Source organism: Lachnellula hyalina, assembly GCF_007821495.1.
Source record: "Lachnellula hyalina strain CBS 185.66 chromosome Unknown contig00086, whole genome shotgun sequence".
NCBI lineage: Eukaryota > Fungi > Ascomycota > Leotiomycetes > Helotiales > Lachnaceae > Lachnellula > Lachnellula hyalina.
In genome coordinates this window covers 84,133-102,223 of record NW_022157200.1, presented here as the reverse complement: position 1 = coordinate 102,223, position 18,091 = coordinate 84,133, and the positions used below count along the sequence as shown (strand labels likewise).

General features: G+C 48.1%; 4 protein-coding genes across 4 annotated transcripts; 2 read left to right on the top strand and 2 right to left on the bottom strand.

The window, feature by feature from the left end:
- Positions 1-2,705: 2,705 nt before the first annotated feature.
- pip_2 (Proline iminopeptidase) lies at positions 2,706-4,176 on the top strand (the record flags this gene model as incomplete). Its single annotated transcript, XM_031150283.1, has 2 exons — positions 2,706-2,772; positions 2,834-4,176. Coding segments are annotated over 2 exons (1,410 nt in total), but the record flags the coding sequence as incomplete, so codon positions are not given.
- Positions 4,177-5,660: 1,484 nt separating this feature from the next.
- On the bottom strand, positions 5,661-6,378 carry Cenpx (Centromere protein X; the record flags this gene model as incomplete). The annotated part of the gene is made up of 2 exons (XM_031150282.1): positions 5,661-5,708; positions 5,776-6,378. The coding sequence occupies 2 exons, from the start codon at positions 6,376-6,378 to the stop codon at positions 5,661-5,663; spliced, it is 651 nt and encodes a 216-aa protein (XP_031004529.1).
- Positions 6,379-7,839: 1,461 nt separating this feature from the next.
- LHYA1_G005333 (uncharacterized protein) lies at positions 7,840-9,580 on the bottom strand (the record flags this gene model as incomplete). The annotated part of the gene is made up of 2 exons (XM_031150281.1): positions 7,840-9,066; positions 9,116-9,580. Coding segments are annotated over 2 exons (1,692 nt in total), but the record flags the coding sequence as incomplete, so codon positions are not given.
- An 864-nt stretch (positions 9,581-10,444) lies between these two features.
- On the top strand, positions 10,445-12,510 carry SAP2 (Candidapepsin-2; the record flags this gene model as incomplete). The annotated part of the gene is made up of 3 exons (XM_031150280.1): positions 10,445-10,572; positions 10,623-10,897; positions 10,949-12,510. The coding sequence occupies 3 exons, from the start codon at positions 10,445-10,447 to the stop codon at positions 12,508-12,510; spliced, it is 1,965 nt and encodes a 654-aa protein (XP_031004527.1).
- Positions 12,511-18,091: the final 5,581 nt, after the last annotated feature.

Sequence of the window (18,091 nt, the reverse complement as noted above, 5' to 3'; positions counted from 1 at the left end):
TTTCGGGCCTAGTTGCAATGCCGTACCGTGCCGTGTCACAACGCCGAATACTAGACTGGACAATGTCAGCATGGTCCGTCTTCTGGGGGGCTGATTAGTGAAAGGGTTTTGATGAGAGAGTTTACCTTGATCGAACGATGCAAGTAGGGATCTGTGATATTCCGTTTTGGGACTAGTTGTGATCTAGCATGCGAATGTCGAAGGCAGTACTGTATTGCTGCTACGGAGCGCTGTGTTCCCATAAATGGACTGTCGACAGCTTAAACAAATCTCTGGCTCTGTCGCTCTTGCTTCTGAAAGTTTCTTCCATCCATAATATGCTCCTCGCCACTTCCACACCCTCATCCCACCCCGAAATCCCCATTTGCACCATGGTGTCTTTGATCTGCACAATATACCATGAAAGATCATCATCCTCAGCAGCTAGACATGCAGTAAACAGCATCCACAAGCGTAGCTCTAGGAAAGCCGACCAGTCAACTGGGTTCTGAAGCAGAAGCTCTTTCACTCCATTTCGGTGCTGCTCGATCCCGCTCGGAACGACTGAGAATTTGTCTCTCAACAATGCAAACAGAGTAATGAAAGCTCGACGCATTGCTTCCCGTATTACTAGCTCTGGTGAAAGACCTTTCTTTAGCTCTTCAGTGTGTCGAGGCAATGATAAAAGTTGGTAAATAACTTTGTTGAATGTCCTGCCTATAAACATATCGTCTCTCCATATTTCAGCACTGATGGAAGCACGCTCATCAATGTGTTTCGACAGGCTTGCTGCTTGGCACATAAAGATAGTGATATCAGAAAGCTCTGGAAAAGCTACATTCCACTTTTGCAGAACATAGCTCGTTGGAGCTTTCTGCACAACTTGCGTGACGAGGTGGTGGGGTAAAGGGAAGCATGGCAAGCCATCAAATATAAAGGAGCCTGAAATATCGATCCTGAGATCTTAGTCAGAGACCGAGTTCTTGGCAATGGGGAATGGAGGTTGAGACCAGAAGGTAAGGAGAGTGATCGCTTCAGATGAATATAAAGTCTGAATCCCACCTCTTCGCTGAATGATCTTAACGAGACCACCCATATGGACCTTCCAGCGTGGGAGATCTTGCCCGAGAAACTTGACAATCAGTTAACACCCTTCTCAACACATGGGGAAATGTATCTAAGCTTTCTCACATCGTGATACGCAAATTCAAGAACGGATATGACGACCCCTTGGCTCAATCCGTCCACGGGCATCTGAAGTCTCTTCTGCAGTGACTGAATTGAATGGGTGTATAACGTGATAGATTCACGGCTCTCTTTAGGTTCCGAGGGATGATGCATTATGCTGAGTGCTCGCGATGCATTTGCGAGCGTGACAAAGAAGGCCGTGGTATCCAATTGCGCTATGCTCCACCAAAAGTCCAAGAGGGGACAGAAGTTTCCATCAGCTCCTTGGCGCACTTTGAATGTGATATGTCAGACACTGCCTTGTTCTATATTTGGTTCATTGATTCTGGTCTTGGGAGGAGGGGCAAAGAAGGAGAAGAATCAAAATGCATTCCTTACTGAAGTCGACGAGTTGTGAAATCCGATGATTCATATTAGACAGAGACGAAGGAATGAATCCATGATTGGTGTTAGTATAACGCAAGATATCAAACGAAGAAAGCCCGGCATTTAGTTGTGGATGCTCATATACTATTGGAGGGGTGTAATGCCCCACCTTCAGCTGCAACTGTTCAGGGCCAGCGTGAACATCAACGACTGGGAGGTCGAAAGTTAGCTTAAAATGCTTCAAATTCGAGGCATTAGCCCTGCGTCTTGCCTGCCGACGTATTGCTTTTTGTCTCGCTGGGTCTTTGATCTCATCTGGGTTCGTGATCGTTACAAATTGGAGGGCTTGGCGCGATTGCTTTATAGACATGCTAATCTTCTTGAGCCGTGTTTCTGTCTTTTTGGTATTCTGGGATTTGAAGAGTTTGAGAGTGTAAAAGATAATGGAAATAGATTCCCAAGGAGATTGTAAGATTTAGTTGTAAACGTTGAAGTCCTTGGTGGTTGGATGGTTTGTAATAGCGGGTGTGGCCGTGCAGTTGACCTCAGACAACACAGCCACAGCTCAGGGTACTTGCTCTTGCTTCCCAGGAATTTCCATGGTACTCTAAATATCAAATTTGAGATATGATATCAATGATTTCAGCTTCATCAGATATTTCTAATGATCTGTTAGTTGTTAGTCTAACTGTATTTCATCCAGTCCAAGTCAAACAATGTATCGGTACTTCGATTCAGTTTCCCATCCCACTTCACCAAGTGCTCCGCAACAACCTCCATCTTTTGATTGGCAGCGAGCAGACATCCCGTGAAAGTTTCGTCAATCGCAACGTGTGCTGCTGCCGTGAGAAGCCTAGGCTGTCTCACTGGTGCGCTTCATCATCTATTGCATTTTGCTATACCAGCTACATGTTACGTTTTGCTCCGTGTCACTGAGTGGGGGGATAATTGGACCACTACTCCCATAGGGCATGGGGACAATGAGGGATTTATGGACTCCGTTCCTCGCTCCAAGTTACCTAAATAAGAAGACGGAGTTGCTAATACGACCGGCCCATTTTCGCATTGCCGCCTCCGGATATACCTTCTTTGCATCATAAAAGAATATCATCACCGTACTTTGAATTCTGCCCAGATGATATATTGTTCTCATATACACTGACCTTCTAGTGAAAGATAACAAATCGACTATCATAACCATGGCAACCCTTCTCGATAGCAAATCCCATCTGATCCCCGGTCAGCATTATCAGTCTATCATTCCTCTTTACTTGAGAAGTTGTTAACTGAATTATACCAGGGAAACTCCAAGTCACCGAGCTCGTCTTTCAGGTGCCAAAAGATTACTCAAATCCTTCTCTGGGGACCCTACGAGTTTTTGCTCGTAGTGTAACCAAGCATGAACGACCCGCAGGATCTGTTAATGAAAAGGGGGAACCCCTGCAAAAGCCATGGCTTCTTTGGCTCCAAGGCGGTCCAGGGAAAGGATGCCAACCCCCCCAAGCATCCGGCATTACCAAACTCATTTTAGATCGGGGATACCAGATGCTCTATATGGACCAGCGAGGGACAGGGCTTAGCAGTCCAATAACCGCGGAAACTCTGGCGCTGCAGGGTGATACCCAAGAGCAAGCTGATTACCTCAAGCTATTCCGTGCTGATAGTATCGTTGCGGATTGTGAGGCAATACGGCATGTACTTACTCAGAATTACCCGGCTGAACTCAAGAAATGGAGCATCTGGGGGCAGAGCTTTGGCGGTTTTTGCGCCTTGACGTATCTTTCCAAATATCCTCAGGGTCTTCAAGAAGCGTTCATTTCTGCCGGCATGACGGCGATAGGAAAGGGACCAGATGAGGCATACGGAAAGGACTTCAAAAAGATGATAGAGCGAAACGAGGCGTACTATGAAAAGTTCCCGGAAGACATCGAAACCATCCATGATTTAGTAGCTCATATCGACTCCAAGGGTGGCTTGCAAATGCCAGCAGGCGGAGTTTTGACGGTACAGAGATTCCTGACACTCGGCATGGTGTTTGGCCTGTCCGGCGGATTTGACACAGTCCATGATATTGTGCTTCGCATGCGTTTGGAGCTTAGATCATTCAACTTGATCACTCGTCCGACATTGTCAAAAATCGAGGCGATTGGAGGCTACGATGACAATGTCATCCATTTCATTCTCCGCGAATCCATCTACAACCCCCGCGGACCTTCAAACTGGGCGGCTGAACGCGTCTCTACGTCCTTGGAGGAATACCGTTGGGTGCTTGACACGACCTCGGCGACAAAATCAAGCCGCAAGGCCCCATTATGCTTTGCTGGCGCAATGATATTCCCATTCATGTTCGAGACATTTGCCGAGCTCCGAAAGCTTCGCAAGGTAGCCGAGATCATTGCCCAGTACGGGGAATGGCCGGACTTGTTCGACGAGCGCCAACTCGCGAAGAATGAAGTTCCGGTGTACGCGGCTGTATATGTGGACGATGCACAGGTGAATTTCGAGTTGGCGCAAGAGTCTATAAAGAAGGTGAGGAACTGCAAGCAGTTTATTACGAATACCATGTATCACGATGCCGTTAGAACCAAGACAGAGCAGGTGGTTGAGGCGTTGTTCGCGTTGAGGGATGATGTGATGGATTGAAGAGAAGCTGGGAGATTGCCTAGCTCTACAGATTTACCAAGGTGGTCAGCGTTCCTGTCATCGCTGTTCTTGTTTTTTACGGACAAACAAGTACTTGGGTACATTTCACAGTGTTTATACATCAAATGCCATTTTGCGACTGCGGCTTATGACTGGACTGCTATGTGAATGTTTGAAGACCAGTGTTACTAACAAGATAGGATGTATATTGTACAATCGACTATAGTAGCAATGCTGTTTGGCCATTTCGAGGTTTGTGAACTTGTATATAGACCAGCATGCCATCCTTTACAGCATGGTAACTAAACATCCACTTTCTTCAAATTGCCTCTTCCCTCTCACATTTCTCCCAACTCCCCCAAACACGTCTTATCACTCTTCAAGAAATCTGGAAAGTATCAACACTCAACACTTTCGCCTGCTTCTACACCAGCAGAGTCTTAATATAAATTCCCGTGAAGATAAAAGCTGTGCCTCTAACTTCCAGACATGCACACATACAACCTCTATTGCAATTCCAAATCCCGTATATCAATCCCATATATTAGAACCAAGACATACCTACCTACCTACCTAAGAATCTCGAAACTGTCCGGGCATCCTCAATTATCATGTGAAGTCCTTGACAAGAATTCCCCAATCCGTACAAAGTATCCACCCACCACTCCCCATCCAGCCCACCCCCAAATCGTTTGTTGCACATCGCGACTCTCAAACCTATTCTCCTCATCCTCCCGTTTTCTCCCCATCCTCCTCTCTTTCAGCCATTGCATGTACATATTTCTAGTTTCGGCCTGAGCATGCATCCTCCTACCACGAGCTATCCACCACGGCCACGACCACCAACCACACCAAAAAAACATCCTTGCACTCCGCATCCCTCGAACCTATCCTCCTCATCCTCCTGCTTTTCAGCACATGTATATATGTCGTAGATGGGAGTTGGGAATGCCCTCAAAAGTAGCACTGGGATTTGCGAAGTGCAACAAAAGTTGGGGGGATGGCTGGATGGGGAAGGGGATATGGGATGAGAGGATATGAGATGATATTATGTATTCACTGGTGGGATGTTGGGGGGTCCGGCTTCTGCTTTGGACTTGAACAGTGGTGTTTGGGATTTTTTATTATTAGTAGATATAGGAAGGCGGTGACATACAAGTGCGTGCAGCAGTGCATGAATTCTCACTCGAGATGAATGCCTGGCAGAGATATTCATAAGCAGCTTTGCTTCCTAGTATTACTGCAGGAATCTGCACTTGAGGGTATCTATCAACAGTGCGGAAACGTCAACACATGACATGAACACCCCTGATCATACGTATCACCCAAAGCAATCCATATACATATCCCTGTAAGCTTTCCCGCCCACACCGTAAACATAACCCTCCAAATCCGTATACATGCGCCGTCCAAAGCAATCGTAAACTTGAGTGATGCCCATGCCCATTCCCTAATCAAACCCATCCATAACCCACCTCCCGTCTCTAGAAATCAAGCAAAAGCTGCGGCGCCAATTTCTCCAAATCCTCAACCTGAAAAAGCGACACATATTAGCAATCCCACTCCTTCCCTTCACCCTCCATCCCACTCAAAACTCACCTCAACGACTCCCCCCTCCCCCCTCCTCTCCGCCCCCGCCCACACACACCTAGCAACACCCTCCCTAACAAACGTCTCCATATACTTTCCCACCGCCGCATTCGCCCCTTTACTCATCCTCGTCCCTTCCTTGCGGAACATCTGATGCAATAATACACTCAACAAGTCCGGCGGTATTCCCTCCCTCCTCTCGTCTCCCTCCTCACCATCAGCATCTTCATCAATCCCCACTACATCCCTATTCCTCCCCCCATCCATATCCATATCCATATCCACTCCCTTACCACCACTCTGCCGTTTCTTGCTTTTCGGCACAACAGGTTGCGACGCAAACGGATCGTCGGATTCTTCTGCTGTTTGTGAGTGCGAGGGCGAGGCACTAGACGGATCGTCTGAGTCGGGGGACAGGGACGGGAGTCCGATATCGCGCGCACTGAGGCGTTTGGAGGTAGAGGATTTGGATTTCGAGATGCCGGTGGACGTTGTTTTTGCTTTCGATGTCGACGGGATCGATGTGCCGGATTTGCGTGGTCGGCCGTTGGACGGGGTTGTGCCTAAGCCTGATCCTGAGGGGCGAGGGGGTTTGAAGGGTTTGGGGGGCATGTTTGCAGCTTGTTGTCTGTAGCGAGCGCTTTGCAACACAAGGGCGTTGAGCAATTGATTTGTGCTGAGGTTGTGGAGTTTGACGTTGCATGTGGGTGATGTTTGGCGACGCGTTCGAGAGATGAGGCGCGACGCGACTTTCGCGGCTACACGTGATATTCCTATACTTTACAAACTGTGAGTTTTGGAATGATTCTGATATTTGTATACAAGTACGATCTAGAACTAAAATGTGGATATTCAGATTTATAAGGTAACTTGAGCGTCGTATGGTGGTATGTGAGACTCCATACCTCAACAAGAACAACCAGTAGAAAGCTTTCATACAATTATCCCCCCAGACTAAACCGACAATAAGAAATTGTACTTTGCTTCTTGATCTGACTGCACTAGGTTGCTGTCATATATTATACTCAGTCGAAAGCTACGAGGATATCCAGAAAAGTCACTCACAGTGAAGTAACTATCTACCCATGTGTGCTCGAAACCAGAGAAGCTAAGAGGAAGAGCTTTTGTGTTCTATAGTAGGCAGGAACAGAGGCAACATAAGTGCCAAGGGCCTCTATGTAGCATTGCCACCAAGTATTGTTATCCCCTTACTCTAACTTTCTTAGGACCGGTGAAACAATATATATGTATAGATTCTCTATAGGCAGATCAAACGGCAAGCGTCCTTCACGCAAGTAAAGAAAAATCGGCAAGTTATGCTAATAGATCAGATGACGCGGCTTCCACTTCTCCACTTGTTACTTTATTCAATATTTGCACCCGGCGGGGTAAGATGTATATATACTTCCAAGGGGAACATGAAACAACGCCAACAAATTATCAAGGAAGATATCTGCCTCATCTCATCAGGAACCTGAGAACTGCCAACTTCATTCACAACGATTACTTTACTGAAGTCTAGCAATGGAGTCGGTTACAAAAGCGTTTCACTACAAATACACAGCTGTTCCGTTCACACGAGGTAAGATTACTTTGCTGTCATCTGCAAAATTCGGTCAGAAGTACCAATGATATGGAATGTCAAGTCACTAGGTCAAGGAACTTGATACAACCTGAGAGAAAAAAAAGAATAATTTCGCAGTAGATCATGAGTAATTTCTGAATCGTAACAATAGAAGGAAGCTAAGAAAAACGTCAAGTCCACCCCCAGTGTGAACCAAGGCTTCTCGTAATGTCTGTAATTACTTTGGGATTCTGTGGAAGGGTCATTTATATATGCAAGAACCAACAAATCACGCGTGACGCAATGCTAGAAAACCGAAAATACTCAAACGATTCATATTATAAAGGCTAATTACACTCTAAACAAACGCATTTCATGATATACAGCTGTAACACGGCCCCGGATGAAAACGCCAGGTGCTATGCTGCTTTTTCCCGAAAAGAAACTCCCCGCCAGTCCCCTATCCAAAAATCCATTCGACGCAGGGAATAATCAAACGCACTTTTCGCTCATGCTCTGGCCTGACTCCTGCCGCGGGTGTTACCACTCCGAATAGCAGGTGCACTGATATCTCGACGAACTCCTCCCTCAACCATCTGCTTCCTCGGCGTCAGTGTTCCCTGTGCTAGGCTTCTTGCTCGGCCTCTGCGCTCGCGGATCTGTGCTAATGCTTCTTCGCGGGACATGGTCGGGCTCAGGGCCGGGTTCGAGGATATTGCCGGTAGGACTGTTTGGGGAGTGACGTCTACGGGGGAGGCGAGGGGGATGCGGGTTGTTGTTGTAATTGTCTGAATGACTGTGTGGTTTGATTCATCGTATTCCTCTGGTTCTTCTTTAATGGTTGGGCCTGGGCTCTCTGGCTCTTCTTCTGTGCTGTGGGCTGGGCCTTGGGGTGCATCAAATAGGGAGAGTAAAGAGGTGTTGCCGTCTGAGATCATGGATGGTCCAGGGGGCTCGCACGAAGGTGTTCTGGCGTAGCTTAACTGTGTTGGCTGAGGCTCAGGCTGCTCCAAGACTGGGATTGTCTTCTTTGCAGGTGAGATCCAAGGGGACTCCTCTGGTGGTGGAGAGACGGTTCTGAAGACTCCTTCGGCGGCTATGAATACTGTGCTCGGTCTGGATTTCTGGCTCGGCGCAGGCATGCGCTCCGTATTTCGCTCTTTTCTTGATGCGCAGCAGTTGAGACGGCACTCCATCTCCAAGAACTCAACCCGATCATGCGCCCGTTCTGCCCTCTGTTGCTCCCATTCCAATTGCATCCGGATCTCCTCGAGCTCCTCCTCACTGGCAGCCGACGATGTAATCGTAATAGGGTCCAGAGACTTCCTCTGCTTCTTCGGTGAAGCAAACTCATCGCCTTCGAATGACTTGGGCAATGGGATTCGTCCCTCGGCAGCAATTCTAGCAATCTCCTCGTTCTTTGCAATCGTCCTCAAGGCATCCCGTTCTTGCTCCACGAGCTTAACCTTCTCCTGCATTTGGGAGAGTTCTTCTTGGACGCCGACAAGCTGGTATCTCGCCGCGAAAGCCTCTTGCTCTCTCCTCGTGCTGCGCTCTTTCTCCTGCTCGTAATCCGCTTGCGCAGCCTTCATGAGGTTGCGAGACGACTTGAGCTCTTCCTGTAGCTTGACCATGACGGACTGTGACTTAAACGATTCCTTCCTAGCACGCCGGATCTCCTTCTCCCATAATGTTTGTGTATGCGCGTGGGTCTCTTTCGCTCGTCCGTAATTCTCCTGCGGAATCATCAGCAGCTGTCAATATGCGCCAGAAGGGCAAACGTACCATGACAGTCTCCAACCTCTCTCCTACCTTGCGTTCTCTCTCCTTTCCCTCCTCAATATGCCTCCTTAGGGATCTTGTCTCGTCTCTATATCTCCTCATCTCGCTCTCAGCCTCCTCCCGCCCCAACATTGCACGCTTGAGCGCCGCATCATTCGTTTTGCGCTCCAACTGCTTCCCTTGAAATGCCAAGGTATTGAACTGTGATATCTTGTCATGCACCGAGCTATCTCTCGAATGCGAGTGGCCCTTCACTTCAGAAAAGCGTATGCCGGCGGACTCTGAATCGGGCTCAAACATTGATATTGGGCGTTGCTGGTTGACGCGCTCGGGAGAGACTTGGTGGAGTGGTGTCCCGGGCGAGCCGGGGAACTTGTAGGACGTATCCATCTGTTTGGTCAAAGATGGAAGTAATAACAAGCTTGTATTATGAATTAAATGTAGTTTGATGGTGTTCAAGGTGCAGATTCTGGTGCAGTACGGATAAGGATTCGAATTGTGGTTGTATTGTGTTTACGGCCCCAATCGCTAGTGTCGCCTATGGTTACCATCGATAGTGCACGTGGGTGAAAATCTTCCCCTCTACGGTATCTACCTTCTTTGGTATTGTAAGAGGAGCCTCATTCTCTGAAATACTTATACAAGATTATATCTTCTCATTTTCTTCCTATAAAGCTGGCCAGGCTCATTGAATTGCACTGTCAAAGTGAAGTTGGGCTGGAAGTACCAGTCTACCCTCGGCAGCTTTAGACTACCCAATGGGGGCAATATTCTGTCTTCATGACCGGCACGCACTTTCTTCGCAGCAGTGTTTCTCTCTCTCTCTTCAGTGGCATCTCTACCGGCATCAGTCCTCTACCTGAACAGACTTGGACGGATCAACAGTCGGGCTTATCCTCATCCAGAACCGAAGATCATAAAAAGCCTGAATATGCGAATATGCCTCGGTTACAGACGTTGAAATGCTTGTTTGGCGAGGCGAACTGGGGTTGTGACTTCAACCGCACCATTTTCACTGGCTGCCAAGCTTTGAACTCTCAATTGCAAGAATTCTCTCCCCTGAGCAGACCAACGTCATTGCAACGGCTCTCCCAATGAAGCCGCATTGTCCTGCATTGTAACCTCCCAGTCAGGAATTGCGGTTCATGATCCGTCTGTTCCTGGCTTTTGATTGCTGCGTTTGGTAGGTCGTTAGTTCTTCTCTATGCTACTCTACTGTACCAGTACTTTATCAGTCTCCTCTTCTGTACTTTTTATGTCTTCTTCCACAGATCCAGGGCGACTTGTGATATGTCTTTCTTTTCTCCGCGCCGGCCAAGTAATTAATCAATCATGCGTACGCTACTAGAATGTGTTGCAATTTTCATTTCTCTGAAGATTGTTATTGCACAGGAGCCAGAATTGGTGAAGAGAAATAGTACGCTCTTAGCGCCTATCATCGCGGAGCCGAGTCAGCATTGGTAAGTCGCAGACCCAGAGGCATCTCCTAGAGATATTGATTGTTGCCCAGGGAAGGTGTTGATGGAAGCTGGTCTACATTCGAAATCCACGTTGGAACACCCGCGCAAACCGTTCGCGTATTACCAGCGACATCGTGGCAGGAAGTTTGGGTTATATACGGCGCAGCTGCCAATGTTTGCAATACTAGTGTAGGGGTTCCTTCAGACTGCAGTGATTCACGAGGTGTTTTTTACGATTCGTCGAAATCCTCATCATGGGAAAGCAATACACAGAATTTTCTCGGTCTGGATGAGGCGCAAGGCTACTCCGGGGAGGGGCAATATGGTATGCTCTGCGATTGATAACGTCGGTTGGCTGCTGTACTTATGATTGCAGGCTTTGATACGGTTGGCTTGGGCTACACAGCTTCCGATGGACCTGCCCTTAAACACCAAATTCTTTCTGAAATCGTTTCCGATACTTGGTGGTTTGGTATGCTGGGGCTTGGTTTTCAACCCACGAATTTCTCGACTTACGGCAACCCGCAGGACAGCTTCTCTGGTACGTTGTCGTCAAATGGCTCAATATCAAGTATGAGTTGGAGTTATACAGCTGGGGCATATTACCGGCTGAAAAGTGTTTACGGAAGCTTGATATTCGGTGGCTATGATGCGTCTAAATTTACGCCAAACGATGTTATATTCAACATGGCTCCCGATAACCTTCGAGATATCGTGGTCACAATTCGCTCAATAACGTCAACCACGGCTTCAGGGAATACTTCTTTGATGCTTACACCCCAATTGGCCCTCATCGACTCGGCCGTACCCGAAATATGGTTGCCCACAGAAGCATGCCAACAGTTTGAAAAAGCCTTTGGGCTTACCCTAGACCAAACAAGTCAACGATACCTTATCAACGCTTCCACCCACGCCAGTCTACAAAACCTGAACCCAAACATTACCTTCACACTAGCCAACCAAAAGACAGGCGGTCCAACGACCGACATTGTTCTTCCTTATGCTTCCTTCGACCTTAATCTCACAGCTCCTATCCTTACAAACAAGAGTTCCCTCTACTTTCCCCTCCGCCAAACAAATGAAGCTGGTTTATACACATTAGGACGGACCTTCCTTCAAGAAGCATACGTCACAACCCACTACAACAGCCGCACCTTCAATGTATCCCAATGCATATTCGACGAAAACGCCGAAGCCCACGTTGTAGCACTCCCTCCCGACCTTCCAACCCCCACATCCAGCTCCTCGCCCACAAACTCTAATATCTCCAAACACTCCAAGAAGAAAAACGTCTCCACCGGTACAATCATAGGTATCGTCCTCGGCTGTCTCCTAGGAATCGCCTGCGTCTCCCTAGTCGCGGCCCTAATCATCATCCGACGCCGCCGCAAGCTCAAAGCCACCAATCTCCATGTCCCCGGTCCAGACGTCGCCGAAATCGACACAGGAAAACGAATCGAGCATCCAGATTCCAGCGCATATTCCGCGCAAGCTTCTGCATACACAAGTGAAATCAGTGGGCAGGATGCCAAGGTTGAGATTCAGGGCAATCCGATAATGCATCCGCAGGAATTGGAAGCTGAGGTGCCGATCCCGTCGCGTAGGATCGAGAGTGAGGGAGTTGTTGGACCGAACGATGGCTCAAGAGGAGCTAATGTCAATAGTCTGAGCCCTGTAGCGGAACATGAACGGACGGCAGTAGATGGACATGGTTCTGAGGAGAGGGGACTGGGGGAAGAATATGAATATGGGCGTTCGAGAGATGCCGAGGATGACCATATTGTCAGTCCAAATTCTGATACGATGCCGAGTATAATGGAAAGGGGGAGGGGCGCGGCCGATACTAGGATCAGTAGTCCGAGCGCGAGTGAGGCCGGGACGTGGAGTCCGAGTACGCCGGTTGAGCGCAGGGGAAGTAGGTTTCACGAGCGTATATAAACGAGAAGAAGAGGCGCGTGTAATCAGGGTGAGGGCTTGGATTTGCAGAGATATATTCGAGGACTTCACGTACACGCTGATATCCATTGTTGCGGCTTGAAGGACTTGCTCTAATTTAATGTTTTATACACAGGACTCGGTTCAAAAGGAATGTTCGAGTGAACTTGATATATACATCCTCTTTTCGGTGTTTTTATAATGGAACATCGGCTTTTTGTTGACTTTCGTCTTGTATTCATTGGTCCAGTAGTCGGATAGCTCTAGTCTGAACTGCTGAGCAGGGATTGGCGTGGTGGGGAATTTGGGGTGTACAGTAGCAACTTCTCGGGGGGCGAGGAGGAGATGGCTGTCACTAATGTAGAGTGTGTAGAGTATATCTGGTCTAGTGAAGCTGCTTTGATATTCGTTTCCTTCAATTGAGATGATATTAATTTAATAAGTGAGAATGAATAACAAAGCATGTGTTTGTTAACTTACATGTAGGTCCATAGTTGATGGTACTGGTGGTTTCATTGATGTTTGGTCGAGTAAGTCACCTGACTAGAAAGGCTCACTCAATATTCCCCATACAGTCACTATGATGAGTATTCCTCTTGGGTACTTATAGGTGATTGGGCTTCTTTCTGAATGGAAGATGTAATAACTGTTGCGTCTTCTAATTTCTACCTTTTCATAGCGCTCATTTCATGTTTTGGTAACTTATATTTGAAATGGTCACGCCTGGTACAGTCTTCCAAGCTTTTAAGGAAAGAAGGGATAAGAAGAGGAATATTTCGTTTCCGGAAAAACACTAGCTTCCCGACCTGAAGGTATTAGTAGGTACGCTACGACTCCGAATGACTCGAGCGAGACTTCATAATCTAGATGCACTGCGCCACAACGCCACAGCTGCACGGTACCATTTCATTCCATGACACCTGCACAGACTGCGGGGCAGCCGCATGCAGGAGAAACTTTCTCCTGCAGGCGAGCCTCATGATTGACGATCTCTCCTAAAGGTCTCTTCACAGCGTGAAAAGATCCATTGAACTGATGGAAAGGTCAAGGCGGTCACAAGTTGCCATAAATTATTCTGTACAGACTGTATGGCTATTGGCATTGTAAAAGGCGGGGTCGTCACCTTGACCTGTCTTGTCACGTTCTTCGCACACAATAGTACTAAAGGCACCTACTACAGAATCTCGGCCTACCGGTACAAGTATTCTACTCTGCCTCCAACAGGTTTTGCTATGGTCAAACTCTAACAACCATGAGCTAAAGAGCTCGTGAGGAGACCGGACTGTTGACATCCAATATAGCTTAAGCCACACACGACATCATCGTTTACCGTCTACCCCTCCCTCTGCTACACTTGTTGATATATATTGACGTGGGACCACCCTTCTTTTCCATTTATTTCAATCACATCATACCTACAGACCATTCTACTATTCAAATCTAATTATACCCCACAAACCGTCATTTCGTCATCTACTTCATCATACCCACCTGCCCTCTCGTAGACTTTGTGAATACCTTCATATATAAGGACAGCTCAACCCCAAGCGTCTGCTTTGATATCTAAACATTGCAAGCTTGACATACAAACCTGGCAATTATGTTAAAACTCAAGAGCTTGATGTAAGTAAAAATAATCCAGTCCCAATCATCCACCAGCTCGAGGACCTTTCAATATACTGACATTTACCCAGCAGTTCACACAAAACCCACGATAAGACGACCATTGGCGCCAGTTCGTCAAGCAAAACCCATGGTTCCCAGTCCACCGGCACCGGACAGACTAAAAGCCCCACTGGCGGTCTTGCAGGTGAAGGATCACACCTGGGAAACGCCCGCGATACGACTGCGGGAAATGCGTCTCGTATCTCCGGTGCCTATCCATCAGGAACTGATAATACCACCGGCACTCAAGGTCTAGGCTCAAGCAATACAAGCTCTGGCTATGAAAACACACGTACTAGTGGTATATCCTCTGCAACAGGACTACATTCATCAAACGTCGCAAACAAAGTGGACCCACGAGTCGACTCCGGGAACCCAAAACTTGGGAACTCTGGAAGCTCTGCAATCTCAGGAACCCCAAGCACTGGTCTGGGCACCACAGGTACTGCAGGTGGTCTAGGAACTTCCAATACGAGTGGAATCTCGTCAGGCACTGGGCAAGGCTCTCAGTCCTCTCGCGAGAACGAGCGGAACTTCGGTTCGGATTCAGGTTACGCTGGGTCCGGATCAGGTCTGACTAGCACAAACCAGAGTTCTGGCCAACACTTAGGCCGTGATGCGGGTGTAGTTGGCACCCCTGGTGGAGTAGGGGAGGGAAACCTGGGTTCAAGCACTACACAAACTGGTCAAGGACTTACAGGTCAAAGTCTACCCTTTCGCTCAGGCTCTGGTGTGACTGGATCCAATCAAGTCTCTAGTCTTGGCCGAGATGCAACTGCCATCGGCGGAGTAAGTAGTGACATGGATTCCTTTTTACAATATACTGGCTTACATATCGAACAGCCACATACCACATCAGTCGCAAACCGTCTTGACCCTTCTGTCAACACACAAGATATCTCAAATGTTGGTCTTGAAGATTCCCACCACCATTCGTCGGTACACGGGGGCGGAGCAGAGGAGGCTGACAGACACCACGGAAGCGCACCATCATCCCCAGTCGGAGTTGCCTCAACTCCTGCCTACAACAGCCCCTCGGGTCATCAGCTTGGTGGAGATGCAGGTGTAGCAGGTGGCGTTGGTGGTGCAGCTTATGAGGCTGAAAAGCACCATAACAGCCACGAAACAGGCACTGGCACCAGCAACGGCCTTCCAACAGCATCAGGAAATCACGGCATTGGTACTGGAACGGGTACAGGAAATGCAGTTGCCGGTGAGACTGGACGCCAGGGCCTTGGCCACGGTGCTACTCCCCTCGATGAGAAGACTCGTGGATCGGATCTTGGAGACAAGCTCCACGGCGCTGATCGCAACAGAGGCGTTGCGGGAAGCTCCGGGTTCCCTAGTACTGAGGGGTACGGTTCTGGTACCTCCGGAACAGTTGGTGAGATGATATTCCCTGCAATAGAACTTGTTGCAAAAAATTAACTTCCCGCTCTATAGCAGGTCAACACTCTGGCGTCATTGGAGGCAGCCGCACTGCAGGACAGCAATCAGGTGGGGCCCAAGACTTTGCAGGCTCTGGTCAGGACTCCAACTTGAGAGACACCACCAGTAAAAACTCTAACCTCACAGGCATTGGTCAACAATCCGGCACCACCGGGAAAACACCCAACCACCAGCGAAAACAAAGCTTCAGCGACAGAATCCTCCACCCCCGACGTTCAGGTAGCTCAGGTACAGGTACCAGCGAGGCAGCGACGGGCCAAGAAGGCCACCGAAAACAAAGTCTCAGCGACAGAATCCTGCACCCGCGAGGCTCCGCTGTCAGCGAGGCAACGACCGACCAAGCAGGCCACAATGTCGGGAGCCATGGTACGAAATAGTGAGATGTGGTTATGTATGATTTGGGATTCGTTTGTTTTACTAGGGATTGGGTTTGGAGGGGTAAGGTATCAATTAGTTATTCTGTATGCGATGGACTTATGAATCTTTTTTTCTTTCTTTGAATATGGGTATGCCTGCCTGCTTGCTTTGTGAATATATGTTTCGTGACTGGTTGATATTTATGAGCAACACCCCACGAAATAAATCTCTCGTCTCCCGGAACATATAGTTCATAACATCTAGTATAATCCTTGTCTGATCCATCATTCTTCAGCCAAAAGAAGTTCCAAATCACCACTTTGACGAGCCCAGTGGCTGCCACGAACGAATACGAACCTCTGGAAGCTGACCCCCAAAGAAGGCCTTATTCAGTTCCATGAATGCCGCCATATGTTCCCGGAAAGCCTTCATGGCTTCGGCGTTATGAAGGCGACAACCTGGAAACTGGCACGGATGCCCTGGATTAGTAGGGGCCGGTTTTGGAAAATGTGTTGTGAGATATAGGACTCTCAGCCCCTTCAAGTACATCAGGCATTGGGCAACGAGGTAGTAAAATCCCCTCTCGGTCGGACCCCAAACCACCTGGCGGATTTCCAGTTGCCTGACATTGGAAAACCCATCTTCATATTCATCCAACCTCGGATAAGTCCACTGGTACTCGGCCCGGTCCATGCTCGTACTTATGGCATAGGATATGTAAGGCATGTCGCTGACGGGATCTAGACACAGGCGAGTACATGTATTTATGTAAGGCGGCCCTTTGTTATTCCATTCCAAAACTGTGTATTGCCGCAGTGTTTCCATGCGGCTTTCATGGTTGATTCTCAAGGTAATGGGGGCTTGCCTCTGTGGGATACGCACCGGTGAATTGTATTCCTTACACACACGATAGACCGGATTCACGTTGACAGAGGCCGGTGCGGGAAAGGCCAGCTTCCAGACCATCAATCTTAACTCCATGGGGAGTTTAGGGAAGCATGTGAAGGCGTTCGGGGTGTCGTATGCTTGAAGGGATAGGACCCGGGAAGGGTCTGGAAGCTCATATTCGAAGATGGCTTTCAACTCCACGGTTCGTGTATCTGGTGGTTGGGTGCTGAGATGAGAGGTTAGCAAGTCATCTAGTTTGTAGTCTTCAGAAATCGAAAAGAAAGGTCACCCACCAAAGCATACTGGTCTGCATATCTCATTCAAGCCTTGCCTTCGGAGGACAAGTGCTTGCACTGACAACGTCGAGAGTACGGATGTTGGAAGATTGGAATATGATGGCCGAAGTAAATTTGGAGAGCCAAGGTTGTTTTGTATGCAGAAATTCAATGCTAGTCTGTGTTATAGCAGCCTATATGTGAATTGGACTTGTTGCCATTACGTGGCACTTTCTCCCCAACAAACTGGAGGGGGGGATCAAAGGCTCATTTTATGCTGTAAGGGTGTAGGGTTCTGCAAGCTTGGAGACTGATAGCGAGTCAGAAGCATCCAACATAGTCATACTTGTTGGCAGGCGGTGATTTACTGCAGTACAGTGAAATCTGATCTGAGGGATCCTGTATAACATTTCACTCACCAAGAGGAGAACAAGGAGTGAATCACTGAACAAGAAAGATCTCACTAGGAATCACTGCTTATAAGCCTACTTGCTAAGACGCGTTGAGCAGTAGAATGAAATCAAACAATAAAGCATACTGACACGTGATACCTCCCCCTATTCCAACAACACCCACCTAAGTAACCATTACTATCAATGTTATTATCCTAATAATTCTCCTCACTCCGGCTCTTGGTGACTCAAACCATTCATTGTCTGGTCCCATAACGCAATGTACTCGCTTTCCGAATCCTTTCTCTCACGAATAACAGTCCCATTACTTTCCTCGGATTTCTCTCCCGACCCACCAGCACCATCCATGCCATGCATAACGTTGCATATTCTCTCCGAACCGTTGGAGGGATCATCATAATCGTCGCTGAATTGTAGCATGCTAGGTAGAATACCAATTAGTGGCCGATCCGAATTAGGCCTTGAATCGGCCAGAGCCTCGTAGAGCTGTTCTAGTTTATTCTCGGCAGCCTCGGCTCTCTTTTTCCATGTACGGAG